A 22,761-nucleotide genomic window follows, 5' to 3' on the forward strand; every position below is an offset into this window, starting at 1 on the left:
ACAATTTCATTGTGTGTGTGTGTGTTTTGCCAAGGTGGCAGGGTGCGCACGTGGGATGCCAGTGGGGGTGCGTGTTGTGGTGCTCACCCAGTGGGTAGTTGAAGGTGGTGGCCACGGCTCCCAGCGTGTTCTGCACCACCTCGCCCACCTTCCGCACCATCACCTTGCCCGACTCGTCTTCCTCGCCCCCCTCCGCCTGTTGTTTTTGTTCTGAGCAGACCGGGTTTGCCGCCACAGCACATGCACACACACAAATTAATACAAAATACAAGGGAACCTAGTAGTCAGCCAGATTATCAACTCCAATTAGCATGGTTGGCTACATATGGTGCGAAAGAAGTTCAACAGACATACATATCAGGGAAAATGTTATTAACAAGCACATTAAATAACTAGTTTTGAACTATAATAGTCATATTAGAACCATTCATACCCCTTATTCATACCCCAGGTAAGCTGTGCTGGGAAGTGGCTTGACCGTGGGGGCTTCTCTGGCAGCAAGCTCAGCTCTCACCTTGGGGCCGGGCGAGTTGGAAGCAGGGCGTCGCACACGCGCACGGGGTTGGGCCCCCACCCTCTCTCGGGCACGGGCCGCGAGCGGGACGAGCAGGCGCCACAGAAGCCCTCCCCGCACGCCCGGCAGTGATGCTTCGTGTCCTTCTCCTCGAATTGCTTATTGCAATTGTGGCACGCCTGTGTGTGATACGACGCCACCAAGCGAGGATTTTCGTCATCAAAAATCGTGCCGCGGAGGATTATCGATAACACACATTTACTGTAATTGTATACATCTACAGAACTGCTTGTTTCCAATGTAGTACTAAGCCTACTATTTTTGTGCCGCTTTGTGTATGTTTCCAGATTCCATCATTGGCATAATCAACATTTATGTCGATCACTTTTCTGAAAGGCAGAAAACATTGGGAGTCAAAAAGTTTGTGGGCGTCTCTAAGCCACACCTAAATATTCCTGGTGCGTCTAGCCAGTTTGCCTCATCACACCGATGGAGACGGGTACGGGCCTGTCTGCTCTGCAGGTACGGAGTGCTGCAAGTGGCCAACAAGAGCTGGAGGGCACTACGACCCATTGCAGTTCTGGTGCGATAGCAGTAGAGGTGTCCGGACACTCACAACGTCTCGTGGCCGTGCCCCCACCCTCTAACCTCACCACCCCGGATAACGCCGAGTCGAACAGTCGGTGGCGTAACGACATTTTTAGCTCAGGGGGTGCGGCAATCGGTCAGGTGGGGCCCCAATATTTGATTTGTCACTCATGGTGCTTGTCAAGGGGGCCCCAACTCGTAGCATTGGCGCCCAAGCTCGTTACGCTGTCGACTGCGTACAGCGTGCGTGTGTGTGTGTGGGCACGTACGATGACGACCGCGTTGGGCCTCCAGTAGGCCGGCGCAATCTGGTCCGTGAGCCAGTCGGAGACGGCGCGCGCCGGGCCCGAGCTAATGTCCGACACCGACTGCGCCACCAGGTTGACGCCGTCCAGCAGCCGCTGCGCTGCGTTGTGGTTCTCCCGGATGAAGCCGTTCGCCTGCAAAGGAGTCGTGATGCCGTGACAATAGACAGTGGCAGGGGTCTTGATAACTACACCACCCAGAGCTCATTCAGTATGTCGGCGTCATCTACTAGAGTTTCAATCAATTTTTTTAATGCAACTCAACGCGAGCCCAGTACGGTACGCCAATCGCTTTATTGTCAAGTACAGATATATAAATAACTATTTTTTTTACTTATCTAATGGATTCGATTGAGGTGCACACTCAACTTGGGGGCAACACTTTATTAACGCAAAACAACCAACGGGAACGTGATACACAGGGTGGTGACCACCGTTCCTACTCGGGGAGGGAATACGACATAACGTGACCAGGGCAGGTTAACGGGCTGCCTGGTCACGGACGAAGGTCGGAGCCTGGAGGAGCGTTGATGGCGTCTTCATCCCGGGGTCGAACAGCCCCGCTCTCTGTTCACACCCCGCTTATAACTCCCGTGGCGTGGCCGGCCACGCCCCCCTTCTCGATCCTTCGGGAAGGTCCGGGCCCCCAACCACATGACCCCCAAGCTCCCCCCTGGGGCCCCTAGCCCCCCCCTTTATCCAGCCACGTGTCCTGTTGGGTGCACGCAGAGTGTCACGGCCTGACACACCCCCGTGACAACCACCTACAGTACCCATACCGAGCCAACACAGTAGTGACGTCATATGTCCCTACGCTCGTAGTCCCGACACAGTAGTGACATGATATGTCGCTACACTTATATTGCCTCAGGTATATTACCGTGTTATTTTAAGTAAATGTCTTATTTTACATGTCCTGAATGTTAGGCATTCGTGTCAATTTGATTTTATGTCAAGCGATCCTGAGATGCTTTTATTGATAACGAGCGGGAAATACCCGGCATTGCCCGGGGGGAAAATATATTTCAAAACTTCTGTGGTGAGGCCTAGTTCTGTGCAGAGTCCCCGGCCTCGCCTAGATTGCCCAGCCGGCCGAGGTGGCACCTTGGCAGGCTGGGGCTGGGCTGCTACACCCCCCCCACCGCCCGCTCTACAATTGCAGTAACTACAAACTCTACAGTAGTATCTACCGACCCTACAGTAGTAACTGCACACATTGGGGTGGGGGAGGGAGAAGAGGACATCACACTTTGAAGAATTAACCTCAGCGTTGTGTATTTTTTTTGCATTTTTAACACGAATGAGAATTTTTCCCCGCCCCCACTGATTGTGTGTGTGCATTGCTATGGGAACCACCACGTCAGCGTTTTGCGCATGCGCAGATGCGGGCTTTGGCGCACGCTCAGCATAGTAATATAACAATTTATAGTAATAAATTGTTAATTTAACTACTTTAAAGTTGATGGATGTGAAATACGAATAGCGCTGGCTCACCCCGGGGCTTATCGCGTGGTATATGGGTACTTTTTAGAAATGTAAACCCCACAGTTTGTGAGTTAAAAGTGTCGCAAGTTGCGTAGACAGACAGACGGACAGACACAGCCAGACGGACAAAAAATGACGTGTATAGGTAAAGACAAGTGCGCTATATAAATATTCATGGATTGATACGGACTATCGTCTCTTTATTTGTTATCCATGATCCTCTATGTCAGCACATACCACATTGTATTCTTCTACGTTTTGTGCTGAATGGTCCCTAGCTTAAGTAGATGGCCCTTGCCAATGACATCTGGCAATACAGCTGTATTGATTGAACAAGCCTGACTCTGCTGATGAGCCCTAAAAATAAAAAAACTGGTCCAAAGGTGTGCCTGATTAAACAAATGCTGCAGTTCACTACCGTTCCCTAAGGCCAACAGGCTAAGTGACAAACGATTAAGTGTTTTCAATGTGTCATTGCTCTGCAATGAGGCGAGATGCTCTTCAAATAAATACGTGAAGTAAACACTCTTAATTCCTGATCTTATTGCACATTAAAAGCAGAGCTGTGGACGTGATCAGCAGGACATACCCCGGGCCACACGTGTTTCAGCTCCGTACGAACGACCGTGTCCTCGGGATCTTGGTTGCCGTACCAGAACTGGCGGCTCCGGTAGATCACGCCGCAGTTGGGACACTCCAACACGTAGCTGCGGGGGACACGGCGAGTGGCAATGAACGAGGGGCACCGATCAGCACTGCCAGGAGGCACAGCGAACCTGGGTGCGTGCCCTTGTATGTAACAAGGCAGACGTGTAGGTCGGTGTGCCAGGTTTCTCCCGCAAGCTTTATAATGCACCATACGATGCCTTGGTTTGATAACATTAAAATGAAGAAACGTGTACACTAGGGGTGTAACAATCCATCGATTAATTATCGAATTCTTATGCTCACAATACAGATATTAAATCATGAGTGTGAGACATTGTTCTTTGTATAAGTTGAAAGTGATTAGTTCACGTGGCCTCTTCTGAGAATCATAATATTTATTTAGACTGGAGGAATCCGATGAGCCATGCAGCTCTTTTTCACAGACGTCCAGTCGGAGCTGCAATGCACTGAAATGTAAAATAAACAAACCTTTAATGGAATTATGGCCTTAAATCTTGATAAGTCACTCAGTCGCCAGGGGAAATTTGTCACAGGCAAAATTCACACATGCACACACCCATATGCCGGGGTGGAAAAACCATGCGGCTCTCGTGTAGTTAAATTGCGGTTCGATCGAGATGCAGCTAATTTTTTTTTATGTATGTCTGCTTGAAACGGGAATAAATCTGCGGAAGTGGGAGTGGCATGAGGCACAAAAGTCCGTGGCAGCGGAGCCAGACATGAATACTCCCACAGATTTTTCTAGATTAAAAATTCCAAGGCTACCAGTGTAACCAACTAACGTGACCTGCTCGGTGCACGTTTGTCTTGTGGCTCTTGGCCACGTGAAGGTGTTGGAATGCGACCCGGAGGGAACAGAATTTGGCCACTCCTGACACACACTGCAGCACCTTGAGATAGTCACGAGCTCCTGTGTTGGAGCAAAATAGGCAGAGAAGTCAACACATCTGGCCTTTGAAGCTTTGGGTGTTTCTACTAAACTCTTAAGAATTTTAAGTGACTTACCGTGACATAGGTGCCTTGTGGTGACTCATGCCTCATACATAGCAGTTATCGAGCTATGTATTGCTAACTTAATGAAATATGAGAACTCATGAATAAGCCATAAGAATGTGCCCTACCTTGTCAGTTCTAAAAAGCTATGAGGAATAAGCCTGACGAGTACTCGAATGAGTGACCTCTACACACAAACAGGTTGTCGTAGGGCCTAGCAGTTAAGCAAAATGTATTGCTGTACTGTACTTATATGTCTCCACATTTATGCTCCCCTGCCTTCACCAACTCGCACTGACCAGAGTGGTGAAGTTTGGACAAGTACGGCCAAGTAACCCTCACGACCTGCACAGGGGAGGGGATGCCCTCATCCAGCAGCAGACTGACGCAAAGGGTGTGCACATACGACCATGGCACTGTCAAGCGGGAGTGCGTTTTCCACTTTTTGCAGAGGTTTGCGGATTTAGACCACCGGCACCCTGGGTCAATACGGTGGGGGTATGAACCATAAATACACGCCGTTCATATCAGTGGAGGTAAAAAAAAATCCAGTAATGTTATTTGAATAAAAACAATTTAAAAAAGCACATTTTTATTTTACCAGATAAGGACCACTGAGCTATGTAGCTCTTTTTCAGAAGTGATCTGGCCACAAATGATAGCTCAATGAAATGGCTTATCATGTGGAAATTTACAGCAGCCAAATACTCTAAAAACATGTTTATTAATGTTGAAGGAAAAACCAGCGGACCCGGAGAAAAATCCACACGACCACGGGGAGAGAGAGACACGCAAACTGCAATTGTGCAGGCATCAGGGTCGGCATCGAACCCACAACCTCTTGCATACCAGGCGAGGGAGTTAACATCTCGCCACCGTGATGGGTGCCGGCATCATTATCCAAATTTGCCAAATTAGTGTAATGAACTGGGTAATATCATGCTCAAGTTGAAAACTTACCAGGTAATTACTTAATTGGAACATTGAACTGCAACATTGCCCCCCCCCCCACTTACCGGCAGACTTGATGTCCACTTGCAGGACAGTGCTGTGTTCACCTTGTGCCACATAGTGCTGAACTAACATTAGGGGGTCTCCTAAGCTAAACAAACTGCGCTCCAAGATATTTTTTTTACGTTGTGAGTGCAGTATAAATGCTAGCATTAGTATTATTACTCCCATTATTAAAAGTGCTGCGTAATTACTAGAGTAGTGGAATGATGGAATGGCGCTGTGAGCAGGACTGACACTGCCAGTACTCACCCGGACCAGGCGTACTTCGCGAGGCCGAACCACGGCGATTCATTTGAAGCCGATGTCTTGGGGACCACAATGACCTCCTTCCCATTCTCATAACAATGCTGTGGAACAAAGATTACAGCAGCAACTATGAGCGATTAGCACGTAAGAAGAGTACAATGGCAAGACACAGCCCCGCACAACAAATGTCAATCAGCCCACAGAGTCTGCTATGGTGCAGCTCTGCCAATTATGGCTTGCGTCACCGCTGGCAAAAGAGCTTCCAAAACTTGGGGGAGCTCTGGAGGGGTATCTGGTCTCCTCATCCAGGGTGACCAGACATGCCGCAAAAGGTGGGCGACACGCGAGCTGCTAATCGACTGGCTTGCAGGTCCAATGTGCTAACCATTACCCCCCATGGCAGCATCCACATACACACACGTATAAGTCCAGCAGAGTTGGAGAGGATACCTTAACAGATGTGTCTTTAAGGTTTTTCATGATGTATTAGATTTGGTGTTTGATTAATCACTGTGTTACAAAACGTTATGACCTCTCTGCATTTATGGTCTCTACTCTAAATACCTAATGATCAAATAAACTTCATATTATACGAAAGAAAATAAACAGTTAAAGCTTATCTGATACCCAACAATAAAACATGAACACATCAAGGAAATGCATTGCCATTCACAAAACGTTTTAGCTAGGTTACTGCATATTCAGCTACTTGCAGAACTCATAACAACTTTATATTGGCGTCATCATCACACTCCACATTTGCCAGGGTACTTGTTGATGTGGAGAGTATATCAAAGCAATGTGAAGCTGTAGGCTGACCCTGCCACATGACTGAAACAAATCGATTTCCGGGCCAGCATTGCGTAGCCTTTTGCGGTCGTGCTGTACATCTCCGAACAACACACGTGTTACACACGTGTTAGCACCTGAAGAACATATCACAGAGCTATCCTCTGGACTGTACTTTTTGGAGGTCCAAAGTCAAACATTTAACCCTTTAGGATTGTTATAGTCATAGACAGTGTGCCACATGTCAGATTGATAGCCCTTCCAGAACATCATGACAATCTACTTCGCCCGCCGAGTCACAATCGTCTGTGTGTAAACGATAGGCAAAGCAGCCGCAGCACCCAGGCACCCCTATAAAGCCAGTACGAGTTTAAAACCTGGCCAAGCTCAAGCAAGCCTCACTGGCTAAAATAAGCAACGCCTGGTGGGACTCCAATAGCGGCCGCCACAAAGAGACAACTTCCACCAAAGGAATGAGTAATTTCCACAACTGGCTCAGAACATTGTCCAGTGCTCTTTCGAGCGAGTGAGGGGGGGGGGGGGTCACTGACTTTTGACCACAGTATTTGTGGTGCAACTCGCTGGCTCAAAGTTATCTTGAAGCGACTCCAACAAAACTGACGATCTGACGCGGTGTTCCGTGTAATGTTACCATGCGTTGGTTACTGTGTGTTCGGTATCATGTTTTTTTTGCGTACGTGGGAGTTAAAACTTGTACATGAATCGAATTAATGCAAGTAAATAATCAGGACAATCGATGAATTGTCACAATTCCAGATCACAATTTGATACAAAAATTAATGACCGTCTTTTTTGTACTGTACATCTTGTATTGTCCATCTCGTGTGTTTTGTGTTGCTTATTCCAATAGGCTAAAAATAGACCAGGATGGACATTTGTATACACCATAAACAAGGCGAGATGTAGCCCAGCTGTTTGGGCCATGCCTACGATGAACCCACAGATCCGTGATTCGACTCTCAACCGCAGCCGACATCACATCACCGGTGAATGATATCTGACCTGGTCCTGCGTGGCCCCCTTCATCAACCACCACGACTGACACAGGGTGGGGAGGGCTTTCATCCAGTAGTGGATTGACAAAAGTCTGTAAATTACAATGAAAAGGAGTCATTTTTTTATTATAACCGATTCTGAGGCACACAATTTGCTTAATGCGTGGATGGGGTATAAGTGGATTTTTATCGATTAATCCCTTTTATTATTATACTTCTAAAACTGTTCTTACGTCTATTTTCTTACGACACAGACACCCATCCACATGCAAATCAGATCCAGCATCCTTCTTCGCTTGCAGTGCTAGCCAGAGCAGCAGCCATGTGGTCCGCAGCTGCTCTACTACCCAAACACCACCACCTCGCATGGCATCAGTGACATGCAGTGTTGTTCATCGGAGACCGCCCCAGGCCAAAAAGTCACACAAGCGCTGACTCGACAAACAGGTGCTGCGCCCGGTACACTCAACTGAGCACAGTGTAATGCATGACACCGCTACATTGACAAGGCCATCGCGGACTTTATGACCTGCCGATTGCGCACTTTACAAAGGTCACGCGCCACTGCACTCTCCAAGTCGTCAACGGTCGAAATTCACGGGAAGTCGTGATGATATAGAGCCGGGCGGCACAGTGGTGAAAGCACTCATCTCACTGCTCTCATTCGGTTCTGGAAGAAGCTTCCAGCACATGGAGTGACACTTTGACATCCGAGGGAACAACACGCGGTACAACCCATAAAAAAAACTACCATCCCCCGCCCACACCATACCAGATTATAGGCATGCGCAACCACTGCCGGGTAGCACAATGATCACGGAGCAATCCACAAACTCCACTCCATGCCCGAGTCACAAGAGTTGGAGGCGCACACAACAGAACCCAGAGAAAATCCAACAACGCAGCCTGAACCTGGTCTCCTGGAGCAGCGTCTACAGCCATCGATTCGTGCTCATTTCTAGAACACTGGGGTATGCGCGTGTATGGAGCTGTGTGCATATGGGGTGCGGTAGTGTAGCAGTTAGCGCGATGCACGACAAATCTGGCGAACCGGGTTCGATTCCTGCCCACGGTCAACACCAGTGACGATTATCTGAACCGGTCCTGGGGCTCCCCGAGGTCGACTCAGCCTCAAATGAATACCTGGTGCGATGTGTAAACGTCGCCACTAGAGACAAAGGCGGTCGGGCGTGGTGCTGGCCACCCACCGCCTCGTGTGCCATGTTGGGTCTTTTGTAGGTTCTCGCTAAAACAACACTTGACCCAAGAGCCTGTGTAGGCTACAGGGAGGGACTTTGTCTGTGTAGGTGTGGGAACCTCGCCTTGCAGGTGAACACGCGATTGTCGCACTGGTAGTTGTACTTGCAGCGTCCTTCTGCCAGGTGCTGGACCCCGTCCTTGTGGTGGTTCATGCTGTTACGGCAGCGAAGCCTGCATGGGTGGCAGCGGTAAGTGGGCGGGGGGGGGGGGGGAACGGCAAAATGGGATGTAATTTACATTTATGAATATTTAATGCAGATGAGCCCTGTCATGGTAACAGTATTTCACGACACTTTGTCAAAGCACTGCTGGATGAGGGGCTCCATGTCACTTCACCACACTGGTCATTGAGGGTTGGTGTAGGCGGGAAGCATAGACACCACAACATAGCACAGTACAATTTTGGACTTGTCTGCACTGCCCTCTGCTGACAACACACCACCACAGCAGTAGCCCACAACAGTTGTTTAATAGATGTTGGCCCATCCAAGCACTGTCCATGTTCGTTTCTGCTTAGCTTCCGAAACCTGACGGTATCAGGTGCATTCTGGGTGATTTGGTCACAGGCTGTTTGTGTACGATTTGCATAAATCGTAATTAATCGATGCTCACGTACACGTATAATGACCTTAAAAATCGACTGACGAATCGATGCGTCGTTACGTGCTTAACAACAAGACGCAATAAGCCAGTGATGAAAATTATACATTCTTATGGTGGAGGCCAGGCTCTCCACTGTTGAAGAGATCAGTTGGTGGCAAAAGACGGAACACAAACCCGCAGCTCAGGCAGGACGCGGAGCAGGTGAAGTACTCGTCTGGGAAGAAGGAGCTGCGAGCCATGTCGCCAACAGGAATCTCTCCGCTGAATCGCTCGCTCAGCGCCTGCACCCACAACAGGCGACCGCACGCCGTGACCAAGGGGACGCAGCCTCTGTACGCCACAGGTCGACTTTGAGCATCGCCGAGCTTCGCAAAGGTCAACAGTGAGAATCCCTCAGCACCCCGTGGGAGACATAAATATTCTTGCTCCAAACAGAATACACTAAGAATCTTCTAGCTCCTCACAGGTCACATTCGATACGTTCCTTGCTCCCAACAAACCACATTGAGGGTCTCCTAGTTCCTCATGGGTAACATTGGATACCTCTCCTAGCTATTGAGAATCTCCAAGTTCACCACGGGTCACACTGGGAATTCTCCTAGCCAACTGCGGGCTGAGAGGGTCACACGCACGCACGCCAAGCCGTGCCGCTCACCTCCAGGGCCTTGAAGATGACACCCGGGGTGCGCGAGGCGCGATTGCTGTTGCTCTTGAGGCGGTACTGGATGACCCTCAACAGTCCGCCAAAGTCTGTCGGGGGGTTGAAGGTGCGCGTGCCCACGTACTCCACCGTGCTGAACGCCTCCGGCGTGCACTTCAGCTCTTTGAAGTTGCGCTGCAGCAAGACCTCAGGCGTCTGGCCTTCCCCTGTGCAGACGAACAAACGAATGTCGCGCCATCGAGTGAAAAAGCGGCATGCGCACGTCACAAGTCAACCTTCGTTCGACTTTCGTTTAGAGAAGTTGTGAGGTGGCCGGACATGGGAGTATAGTATATGTGTTGAAAAGTCCATTTGCGTTGAACTTTTGAGAGTCACTCACGTATTTGATCTTTATGCTCACAATACACATCCTAAACAATGCACGCAAGATGTATGATCTTCAACTTATGAAAATATAATTAAAATGATATGGTAGTATTTATTATGCTTTGGCTAATGTTGCAAACAAAATTGTAAAAAAAAACTGAAACAAATTATTCTTAAATTAAATCGCAACGTCAATTTATGACCAAGAAATCGTTACACGCCTGGTGCCTCAGCAGTGCAGCGAGGTTCGATGGGCCCTGATGCACGAAATAAAATCTGTGGCTCCATTTCCAATGTTGCCCCTCATTCAAAGGCCGGCAGCTGGGCCTCTCTGGCCCGTGGGCCCCAGTGCAGTTCCAGTGCCATTGCACTGCCTGCACGCTCAATAGTGTAACGCATAGCAGTAGGCTTTCGTGACCAATATTATCCAATATAAAGGTTTATCTTTTTTGTTGGGGTTAGATCGCGTAAATATTAATGTGTCGTTAAACCCGCCACCACCCAACAGCCAATTAGAAAGATTTGTCATGCAAACTAAACGTGTCAATTAGTAACTAGTTCAGCAAAGCCATGTGTTGGAGCGTAAACCCATTTATAAATGTTGTGGTCTTACTCTCCAACACAACGAAGGCTGACCGCGACCCAATTCGCACAAATCACCAAGGCACTCACCCTGCCCCAGCAGGTTGGTGTGCTGGGTCTCGTGGAAGATGATGATGGCGGGCCCCAGCACGGAAAGGGGGCCCTCCATGCCGCAGCGGGCCGACGTGGCGCGCAGCTCGCCGGTAAAGTGCTTGAGGTACGCCTCCGACGCGTTGCCGAGGAACTTGAAGAGGTCGCTGTGCAGTCGCTCGGCGCGTGTGCGATACAGCACCACGTCCGACACGGCCATCACCTGGTGCGTGCGTCATCGAGTGAGACACAATTCTGCGCACGCTCGCTCCATTGCGGTCCTACGTGTGGCTGCTCTGCTCATGATCATGGCTTTGGCCTCTGTGTCGCTTCATGTCCGGCCCTTCATCTGGTCTGCCCAATCGTGGTGGTTCGAGGGCAAGAGTTGGAAACCGTTTCCTTACCGAGGGCCTAATTTCGGTGGTGGGCCACACACTAACACACACCTCAGATCACTCCTGTAACTGCGCGCTGAATTTAGACACACAGGTGTTGCCAGATCGAATATATTTTCCTCTGGTATCAGATAAATGTGGCCACCATGCTGCAGTGACAGATAACTATTATTTCAAAATGCTAGTCCTCATGTGGCCATGGCCATATGAACTAAATTCGCAGGCCAGTTACAATCTGGTCTATGGGGGCTGGCCACTACCATGTGAATGTAAATTTTCTACTGTGCTTGGCTGAGAGCCTCTGAAATGAGAATGGATATGCTTTGACCATGACTTTTTTCTTGTTTGGTTTATTCATCTACAGCTGAAATCGTGGGTCTTACAATGGGATATTACAGGCATGCTGAGACTCAAAACAATCAATTTATGTTTCACTATCCAAGTCGTAGGGCCATATTCACATGACAACAAATGCTCCTTTTTGTCTGCCTTACGGTGATTCCTCCATTAACACCAATGGGGGCCATGTAAAGTCAATGTATCTTTGTCTGTTTCATTTATATGTGAATCTGACCCACAATTTATCCATCTTCAGACAACCATTGGGCAGCAGATGTCATCTGCATTGGTGGTCCTCTCAGCCAGTGGTATCAACTCCAGAGAGCACGGCACTCTCCCATGCCTCCACGGCTCAGTGCTCCCACAACACCAAGTGAAACTCATTTTATCGACTCGGGGATAAAGGCCAATCGAGCCCGTACTGAGACTGACAAGTAGTAATTAGAATGCATTTAAATAATCAAATAATATTGAACATTTTATGAAAATAAACAGGGCCTTACATGTCACTGCTTGAACAATCACAGATTGAGAGCTCTACACTGCTCCGCACAAAAGGGCTTCATAAGACAGATTCTGTGAACATCAATCTGATGGAATAAAATGTCCCTAACGACCATTCTCCAAGACAGTCTGTCTCTTCCTGTCACTCGGCGTAGCTCAGCGGCTATAAAACTCCGTGCCATGACACTCCGGTGGTAAGCGCAGTCACATTCATCAGTGCTTCAGGCAGTGTCAGCGCAGCACAAACAGCTACAGTCCTTGGTTGCTCCTGCGACAAGTAGAAAGTGAATAAGTGCTCCGAGTGGACCGGTGGACAGATGAATGATCCCTGAACGGCAAAAATATCTGCCTTTCATAAATAACTCCTTTATTAGTCTTGGTGAGCCTCACCGACTATTAAAACTCTATTTTCAGGAGGGTTTTGCATTGAGATTATGGGACAATTCCTTTGTAATTAATATTCTGCATGTCAGCAGAATCAAGATTACCCAGAAAAAGTTTCATAACAGGATAAGATGCTTAAGAAAACACATAAAAGGGTTCCAAACCTAATTGTTTTCTACTGCCATCTGCTGGCCACCTATTCCATCTGGTTTTGCACTAATGATATTTGCGTGATCAACTAACCCTATCTACAAAGCTTCCGAATAGAGGTGTGCATACAGCCTATAACCAAATCACCTGGAATGCGCCAATTTCATCATATCTCGGAGCCTTAACAGCGTTTGCTTGGATAGGCGACCGCAATGGATAAATCAGGTGTTGTAGTCTACTCGGGGGCACTGCACATCGAATCAACTCTAAACAAGCGCGTGGCATCTCATGAAGCACGCAACCTGAAAGCGAACCGCTGCTCAGCCTGCCCATCAAGGTGTGAGCAGATTGAATTGAATCAGTTGGTGCGAGGGTTGCGCATTTCTTTCCCTCCCAATATTATCTTGTGAGCCAACCCAGATAAAATTCAGTAAATCTTCTATAATGCATATATTGCCAATTACCAGTTATGTTCTTCCTCAAGTCACCGCAGTCTTGACGAACGTTGCTAAATGAACTTCGTCTGCATCTTCATGAGACTAGTTCATTTGTCTCGTCATGGTCAGTCATACTTTGGTCTTTGGTGGGCAGTCAAAACATCTCGCGATCAAGGTGTGATAATCTCCCACACCTGGTAAACAGGAGGTCGTGGGTTCGATCCTGGTCCAGATGGCTGTACATTTGGAGTTTGCATGTTCTCCCCATAGTAGTGTGAATTTTTCTCCGGGTCCTCCAGTTTTTACCTCCACATTTAGAAACATGTGTTTAGATTATTTGGCTGTTATACATTTCCTAGTAATGAGCCCCTTTGTTGAGCTATCATTTGTGGCCAGATTACTTCTGAAAAAGCTAGGTTCAGTGGGCCTAAACCTGGTAGAATAAAAATAGTTTATAGTTTTTACCATCGGCACGCTCAATGATTTTCATGAAATCATCATCATCACCGCTGGCTAAAATGTAAAAAACGCTTTGTGGAAGAGTATTCTCACCACTAAATTCGTTTTTAAAAAAAATGTGGACATCTACTCAACTCCAAACGCGAGTGCGAGCTATTTCACGGAGCACGTGGGGCCTGGACGCCGACTATCTTTGGGGCCTGCCAGGGAAAAGCACTTAAGGAGCCCACCTTGAGCAGCAGTCGCGTGCGCTGGCTGCTGTTGGCCGTGACACCCAGGAGCCCCTCGGTGTCGATGGTGAGCAGTTTGTTGTTGCGGTCGTATGCTGCCCACACGCCCACCGTGCACGACTCCTGCGTGGCCGACGTGTGGAAGACCTCGGCTTTGTGGAAGAACGTGTGGTTGAGCGTGTGCGACTTTCCATCGCCCGTGTTGCCTATGATCGACACCACCTTGAGCAGGTCTTCCGCGTGGCAACTGAGCTTCTCAATCAGCTCTTGCTCTGAGGAGATCTGCCGATGAAACAACAAAAACATGGATAGGTTAAGGTCGAGATGTTGCAGCCAACGTGTACATTTTAAAAAATGTAACAAAGATCAGGAGGTGGCCACAGTTGGCTCGGATCACTGAGCTGGCACGGCTGCTAATCCCGGGTTTGATTCTGGCAAGACGAGTGATTAAACCGGGTTCTCAAAGGTAGCGGGCCAGTTGCTTGTCTCAGTCTGGTTACACCAATGACTGCATAAACAACTGCTCATATCAAATTTGGGGTTTCAATTAATTTGACTATACTCCAGCTCTGGAGACTTAACAAAAATTGGTACGTAAAAATATGGAAAAAAGGCCTCTTGAACTGACATTAAAAACATGTACCAGGGCCATTCTCTGACAGAGTCATATGCTGCTCGCTGACACCGTTGAGTCATCTCACGACATGACACCTCTAACACGATTGGAATGTAGCTGGGGAAAAATAATTTAACTCTAAAAAACCACATGCACACTGTCGGAGTTGTTGCATGGCGTCCAGTGACTTAAAAGTTGCGGGACACATGGATACGGAGCCATTATGTGCAAAAGCACTAATCTTCTGGGCAACATATTGCCTGTAGAAGTAAGTGCAGAAAGTAGATTTCCGCCTTATCTGCAGATGTTGAGCGTTAATTGGATGCATTTGTGGGTTTTCTTTGGACATCCTGGCTTTAGCCCGTGTAAAACGAAAATATTAAAAATTCAGCCAAATACCATTTTTTTTATCACTTGTCAACCACGAACTACAGTATGAATGCATGAGCTGTATGTCAATCCATCTGTTTTGGGGGGGTTTAACTCTTGTAAAGATGACCGAATATCTACCGACTTGGAGGAAAAGCGGTGCTGCTATGAGGCACTGACCCTATTGAAAATTCACCAAATTGATCAATAGGATTGCCAAAACATTCAGCGCAACAATGACAAAGTTAAAATGTGAAAATGCATTTTGCCCTGTCTTCTGCTCAAGCGTTACACATTCCACATGGATGCATGATTGTAACTTATTCAGCATTCGATTCTCTATCTATAAAAGGAAGAGGTGGAGCCTTCAACTACTTGCTCACACCACTGATGGCAGCAGGGTCTCCCGGAGTGTAAGCAACAGAGCCCTTCTAGAGGGTATTTGGCCTACTCTTTCACACTCGCCAGATCATCCTGGAGAAGGTGGGAGTACTCACACTTTACCTCACCACACGTAACCCGACGATTGACTTACTGTGGTGAACAACCCATTTATACCGCTGGATGGACAGAGGCAAGGGAATAACAACAAAAAAAGCGTGCACCGTTATTCTTAACCGTCACGCTTGGAGATCGAACCGGTGACTTCCGGATGACAAGCCGAGTGTGTTAATGATTACACCACGGCAGCATCCTCTCTATATATAAGTAGTGAAACATATTAAGGCAGATCTTAGGTTTGAAAACCATAGGCCAGGATAGTCATGTGATCACCATGGACTTGCGGGTGGGGTGAAAAGGGTATGGAAGGAAGAGCTGCGACGGCAATAACAACCCCCACCATATGAACACATGGTCAGGGAGAGAGAAAAAACAAGAGACACGTAAGAGTGGGAGAAAGCCAGGGACAGCGAGATAGAGAGACGGAGACAGAAACAGAGACACAGAGGAAGTGGGAGGCGGACGGTTGGATATGCAGGGAAACAAAAAGTGAGACAAAAACAGAGAGATAGCCACAGACAAAGACAAAGCAAGACAGAGACACAGAGAGAGATAGACAGGGAGACAGAGATAGGGGAAGATACAGGGAGATACAAAGAGCCAGAGAGCAGGAGAAAGAGACACAGGCAGAGATGCAAAAACACAAAGGGATACAAACACATTTAGCAACTGAGATAGAGACAAAGATAGACAAGTACACATAGGTAGATCAAGAAAGATGGCGAAATTAACATACACAGCTAGTAGGAGGCAAAGGCAGAAGGAGACTGGGTGGGGAGACACAGAGACAAGGAGTAACAGAAACAGGGAATGGCCAAGCTTGCCGAAGCAGTACATTCCGTTCTATCATCAGGTGGACTGACGTAGAATAGGGCATATGACACTTGGTGGGACATAATGTGTAAATTAGTGTATATAGTATTCACGTTAGACGTACACATGTACACAATACTGTATAGCCATATAAATGCGTACAGTGTAAAACACAACTGTAAAGTGGGCTCGGGCAGGACACAGCTGGAAGAATGTTTCAAGTTTATTTTGTGTAACCAGGTTAGAACCAGGAATGTATCACTTGCGAAAGTCACCTGGGGCTGTCGACTGCCAGAAGAGGTCTGATTGCTATTTATACTGTCACCACATTTTAGCAATTTTGTGGGTAATTTGCCAAATTTTAATGACTGCCAATGTCAATAATAATGGAATCGCAGCCAAGGAATGGAATGTATTCAAGAGAACACCGCCAAGGAGATGGAGCAATGAAATTAGGTCATGCACAGAAGCTTGGTGGATATTAGATCGTAGGATCATGAAAGATGGTGGCGGGGCTAGGAGAGGCCTTCTCATCCATGATTATGATGGTAAAATACCTGTTGTATTTATATGCGTGTTTTACATGGATACAATGTTATAATTGTTTTATGCTGTTGGAGTAAGCAAGGGTGCAGTGTGGCCATCTCCAGACACCCTTCTTTTGCCGGACCCCCATTGCCGAAGTTTCTGACCCCACGCCGACAGGTATTGATTGTATTCCCAGCTGTCCTGGGAGCAGCCGAGGCCAGGTTCACATACCACATGCTCAAACAGTGACGAAACAAACTAAACTCCAACATCCCGATTGCAGCCTTCGTAGCCAGCTGTGGTTCTTAGAACTACCATGGTGTAGAAACGAATGGTGAGGCCAGGAGCACGGCACCTTTACCTTGCACAACACTGCTCACTGAAAGCTGAGTGGACCTAGGGGAGGCCCAAGATAAAATCGTTAGCCGCCGTGCGTAACTGGTTGCTAGCGCAGCCCGGGAACCACTGCGCCCACTTCTCGCTTCAATAAACATGTTCTGTATAGAACCGTCAATCCACGAATCACATCGCACGCTCCGATGTAATGCAGGCGAGTGGGTGACAGCGGCTCTGTCAGCGTCACATGCCTAGACATGTCGCAGAATGTACCACAGTGCCTCCCTGTTCCGGCACAGCCTCGATACAAACAAAAGCCAACAACACAACGTGCTTTCTTTCACGTTGTAACAACAGCACCTTTCTCTTCGTGGCTACCTTCTTATTGTTGAAGCTGTGGTTGCTGTCGTTGTTGTTGTTATCGCTACAGCAGTCTCATGGAATATAGAATGTTGACACTGAGCCTGCGCTGGTACACCAGCACTAGAATAAACATAGCCCGATGTACAGTGCATACACAAACGTACCACACAGGAACAAGCCAACACCGTCTTTGGAAATAACCTTTCTGAGGTGTGTGAGCAGACGTCACAATCGGCACGTGAAAATGCACATCCTTTAAAAGGATCCTAAAGGTTCTAAGAATGTAAACTAAACTTTTTTATTTGGCCAGGTAAGGGGGGCTAACTGAGCTATGTAGCTCCTTTTGAGCAGCGAACCAGCGACAAACGACAGCTCAACAAAGCGAAATGTACAGCAGCCATACACTCTCAAGGCAGGTTCATTCTAATTGTGAACTCCAAGTATACAGCAGGCGTCATGGTCGGAATTGAACACGCGACCTCCTTGATAACAGGCGGGGTCGTGAACATCTCGCCACCGCGTCTTACGGCCTTAGGTCCAAACAGGATCAACACGCACCACGCCCGAGACGGGGACGAGAATGGTACTTGGGCAACACACTTGATTGCTGCAGTGTGATGTCATGCAGTGTTGTCTTACAGAGCTTGCCGTTTGGGCACATTCGTGACATGGCCCGGAATATCGCTACGAACTCCGCAACCCGAATTCAATTCCCGACCACAGCCACCGCCAGTGGCGAGTGGTATCTGAGCCAGTCTTGGCTCCTTCCACTTTCACCAACCTTGCACCGAGAAGCATAGCGAAGTATGGTCAAGAGGTGGATTGACAAAGAACGGTGCGTTAATAAATATGAACGTATTATTTGGACCCTTCGGTAAAGTCACGTAAATAGGTTGAAAGAAAATAAAAAACGACGACGTTTCGATCACAACACAAGCAATCGTCTTTCAACCTACGTGACTTTACCAAAAGACCCAAAGAATATGAATTCCTGCAGTCACGAAAGCTTTAAGTCAAGGTTTAAATATGAACGCTCATCCATTGCGACGACACAGCTTTACACCGGTCAGACAACATTATACAAACCTATCGATTATATACGACTGAGAAAACTAAAAAAGGATGCCTTTTTTACAATTTGAACACATGACTCAACTCCAGTTCTTAATGACCCAGAGAGGCTGATATATTATTTAGAGCTACGACAAACATCGACAGTTCACAAAACTCTTGCCAGGACAATTGAATATGCCCTCAATGCAGTGTAGAGTTAAAAGTCACGCGACTCTAAAGGCACAAAAGAGGGTGGAGCCCGTCTCCAATGGCAGCAGCCCTTAGCCAGTCGTGGAAACTCCACATTCCCATGGTGGGTTACAGTTCTTTTCGGAGGACCACTATCGTTCACTTTCATTTAAAACGAGCACAGAAACACGGTGGCCAAGTCAACAACCACGCAGGATTTGAACCCATAACCTTTCCAATTGTGAATCAAGCACACCCTGCGTTGAGCAATTCATACTGTATGTGGTGGGTGAGTTCAATGTTGTTATGTACACAGTGGACCTACTGCGTAGTTTTTTTGTGGCTTCTCTGTGATAATCATCCGTTGGGCCAATTTTACTGCCTTGTAAACGTCTGCAGTGAGAGATAAATCTACCGTGTCTCAGTGCAGGACTCTCTCCATTCGGACGTATGTTGGTATAGTACTGGAAAACAAAGCTTGATTATTATTTAGTATGTTAAACCCATGCTGCTGGTTACATAACGGAGTGCACAGTTCCAGCAAGCCTTTTGTTTTGTCCAAGACCCCCAAAAAAAACAAATAATAAAATAAAGCCACACATCCTGGGTAGCCGCCCATAACTCCCATTACAGATTCAAGTGGGTAAATATGGTTACTACGGTAGAGCCCATATAGGACGAAATTATTTCGTAACAACATTGATACGCTTTAAATTACAATCATGGACAAATGATGTCAAGAACTAATTTATGTATCTGCCCTTAGTTGTCTAACAGAATACGCTAGAGTATGTACTCTGCTGTTAATATGGTCCTATTTTGTCCCCCCATATTTATGTTTTCACCAGCATAGGCCCGTCGTTATTTGAAATTGTGACGGCATCTCTAAAGACACCATGATACATATACTATCTACAAATACAGATACCTCCAGACAAACAAAGAAATGTCTGCAGATACAAAGAAATGTCTAGACATATGGATAAGGAGCCCCGTTTCGACTCGAGGTACAAAAGCCTTCTAAAGAAAACCAGTTAAAGTGTTTAACTTGAGATTAATTGGGGGTACTCTATTTTCAGTTTCTCGTACAGGGATACTAAGCAACTGTAGTCTGTCGAAATTGTAACCTATCTAAATATGATCATCAAACCAAATGTGTCTCACCTGATTTAAAGGATATCAAATCCAGTACTGTAGGGTATCTAATTGACCCAACTGGATAAACATGCGTCTCAATTGACTCTCCCCTGGTTCAAATGACATCAGCAGCTAAACGAGGTATGCTCACTGGCACTCGCATAGTTTAAACAAAGGAGACGCCAACTGCATGGAATGGTTCTCACCTGATTAACAGATAAGTCACTTCAAATGGTTCCCACTTGGTTTAAATAAAGTACAGTACTGCATCTGCAGTGAAACGCATCGGTGTATATCTCAATGCACCATGATCTGGCGAACAATCATTAAATCACACCCGGGGTTACATAAAGGACAGCTACTCAAATCCATATCTCAATCGACTTGCACCTGGGTAAAAAAACGGACATCCACTCAAAGCCATGTCTCAGCGGCCTCCCACCTGTATATAGAATCACCTGGTTAATGAATATTAACACTCACCTTGTGAAAGATGAACAAAAACAATGGCCTTTAGCCTTCGTTAAATAAAGGACACCTCAAATGTGTGTCTTAATTGGCCGAGTAAAAAAAGACTGTCACTTGGCCCTCACATAGGTGAAAGCACATTCAATAAAGTACAGTGCATGTATCTTAATGGTTTCTTAGCTGGGTTATATGAAGGACAAATTCAAACACAGTAAGTACTGTACATCAAATGATCTCCTCGTTAAGGATGCATCTTCATGGACTGATATATAATGAAATAAACCAACCTAAATACAAACTCTGTGGATGAGTTCGCACTTTCAATAATGGTAATCAATCTCATTAGACAAGAACTTACCAATATCAACGAAGCATTTCACTCCAAGTGGGACTCCCCTAGAGAACATCACTGTACCTGAATATCAATAGGCTCTCACCTGAATGGGACAAAGAAAGCCACCTGAATGAGACAAAGAAAGCCACCTGAAAGATCCATATCAATGGGCCTTTCACCGGGGCCACACAAAGAGAGCCATCCCAAATCTGCATCGCAGTGGGCCCTCGCCAAACTTAAATGTGGCACAAAACGGACACATTCATCCCAAAGGACTCGACCTGGTTAAGGATGCCCGATCCCACCCTTGGCCAAGCGAACACCGCGACTTAAAAGCACAGAACCCAATATACATAAACCCACGTCCACCCAACTCACCTGCAGCCTCTCCGTCTCGTCCACCAGCAAGAAGCTCTTCGCATCCACCGCATTCATCCGGCTCTTCCTGGCCATATCTCCCTCCTGCTCCATGGGCCCGTCCAGCCGCCCACGGCCAGCCAACGCCACCAGGCTGTGCTTTTTTCGTCCGTTGTGCGCCTTGTCGGCACAAGCGCGGCAAATGTTGACAGCGCACGGCTCACAGCGTATGGTGGCCCTCTGTCGCGGCCGGCACGATTCGGCCTCGCAAGGCGCAGGGCCTTGCCACCCTCCAGGTCCTGCAGTCGCCACGGCTCCAGCAGTTCCACCACCACCAGCAGCAGCAGCAGCAGCAGCAGATGGGGTGGCCTCAGCAGGGCGCCCTGGCTGCAGTGGAGGCACGAGGCGCCGCCGGTCGTGATTGGCTACCTTGGGCTGGTTGTGCAGCAAGGTGGAACAGTCCCCACACTGCAAGGAGCCACACTCGTCACATTCGATCTCGGCCAGGGCGGCCCCCCCACAGGCGTAGCGTTCGTGACAAGGCGGGCCCCACGGTGATGTCTGCTGGGTGGTCGCTGCTCCAGCCACGGGGATTCCTTCTTGATGCTGCTGCTGCTGCTGCTGGGTCCTGCTGGGACGACCACCAGCAGCACCTGGAGACGATGTCGATGTGCCCGAGGGTTGGAGGATCTGCTTAAGTTGCTGCTGCTGATGATGATGGCCGCTGGAGCCACGGCCAGTGGAGGTGATGCCGCCCGAGGACGGTGGAGCTATTGCTGATGTCGATGTTGAGACGGTGGTGGACGGCGCTGGCTTGGTCGGTGAGGCCGAGGAGCCATTCGTGTTTTTGTTCACTCCGGAGCTCATTCCGATCCACAAAAACAAAACACCAATAACAGTCGTGGTAGGAGTAATAATAGCAACAACAGTACACGTTAATAAACCTAACACGATATATAAATTATACTTATCACGACAGCGCTGTTAAAGCCACAATAACAACCCATGCCCATGAACGTCGTTATTCAGTTTAACACTGCCTACACGCAAACACATCATCATCATCATAATAATAATGTCCTCGCTACTGCTGGCTGCTGACGCTAACGCCGAAGGTGACAGCGGCGTCTGTGCTGGCGGCTGCTGCTGCTGCTCCACAGCCCGACTACTGACGACGGGAAGCAGCAGGCCCGGTCTGGCCGCCATCAGCTGGGCGGCACGGGAAGTGACGACACCGGAAGTGACGACACGGGGGGGGCGACCCAGAAGCCCCCACCCACCACGACTTCAACAACAACAACCGAATGGCGTGACGTCACAAGGTTTTAGCAGTGGGGGGGGAGGGGGGGTAATCGATTAATCGACTTAGAAATGTTTAGATTTTCTAAATCGAAAGCCTACGTGTTAAAATGTAAACTATAATGTGAAAATAAGTAATGTATTGCCAAGGGAGGAAGTCACTGCTAACCCACAACAACACGATGGCGTTATCATGGACAATGTTTCAGCAGGTGGGGGCATCATCGATTTTCGACTTAAAAAAATATCCATAAATTAAGGGAGGCAATGATTGCGAACCCACACCAATACATTGACAATACAATGGAGGTATCATTGC

The 22,761-nt window shown here is 47.7% G+C and overlaps 1 protein-coding gene across 1 annotated transcript in view; it reads right to left on the reverse strand.

The window, feature by feature from the left end:
- ZFYVE1 (zinc finger FYVE-type containing 1) overlaps positions 1-22,368 on the reverse strand; it is a 27,156-nt gene extending 4,788 nt beyond the window's left edge. Inside the window, 12 exon segments of the mRNA XM_061568525.1 lie at positions 88-210; positions 515-539; positions 541-693; positions 1,372-1,542; positions 3,482-3,599; positions 5,818-5,915; positions 8,942-9,050; positions 9,657-9,763; positions 10,138-10,349; positions 11,182-11,404; positions 14,080-14,361; positions 21,165-22,368. Of these exon segments, the coding sequence (XP_061424509.1) occupies positions 88-210; positions 515-539; positions 541-693; positions 1,372-1,542; positions 3,482-3,599; positions 5,818-5,915; positions 8,942-9,050; positions 9,657-9,763; positions 10,138-10,349; positions 11,182-11,404; positions 14,080-14,361; positions 21,165-22,010 (2,467 nt within the window). The 5' untranslated portion in view covers positions 22,011-22,368.
- Between the last annotated feature and the right edge of the window lie 393 nt (positions 22,369-22,761).

Source organism: Lethenteron reissneri, chromosome 41 (genome assembly GCF_015708825.2).
Source record: "Lethenteron reissneri isolate LAM-NWPU_2019-01 chromosome 41, ASM1570882v1, whole genome shotgun sequence".
Taxonomy (NCBI): domain Eukaryota; kingdom Metazoa; phylum Chordata; class Hyperoartia; order Petromyzontiformes; family Petromyzontidae; genus Lethenteron; species Lethenteron reissneri.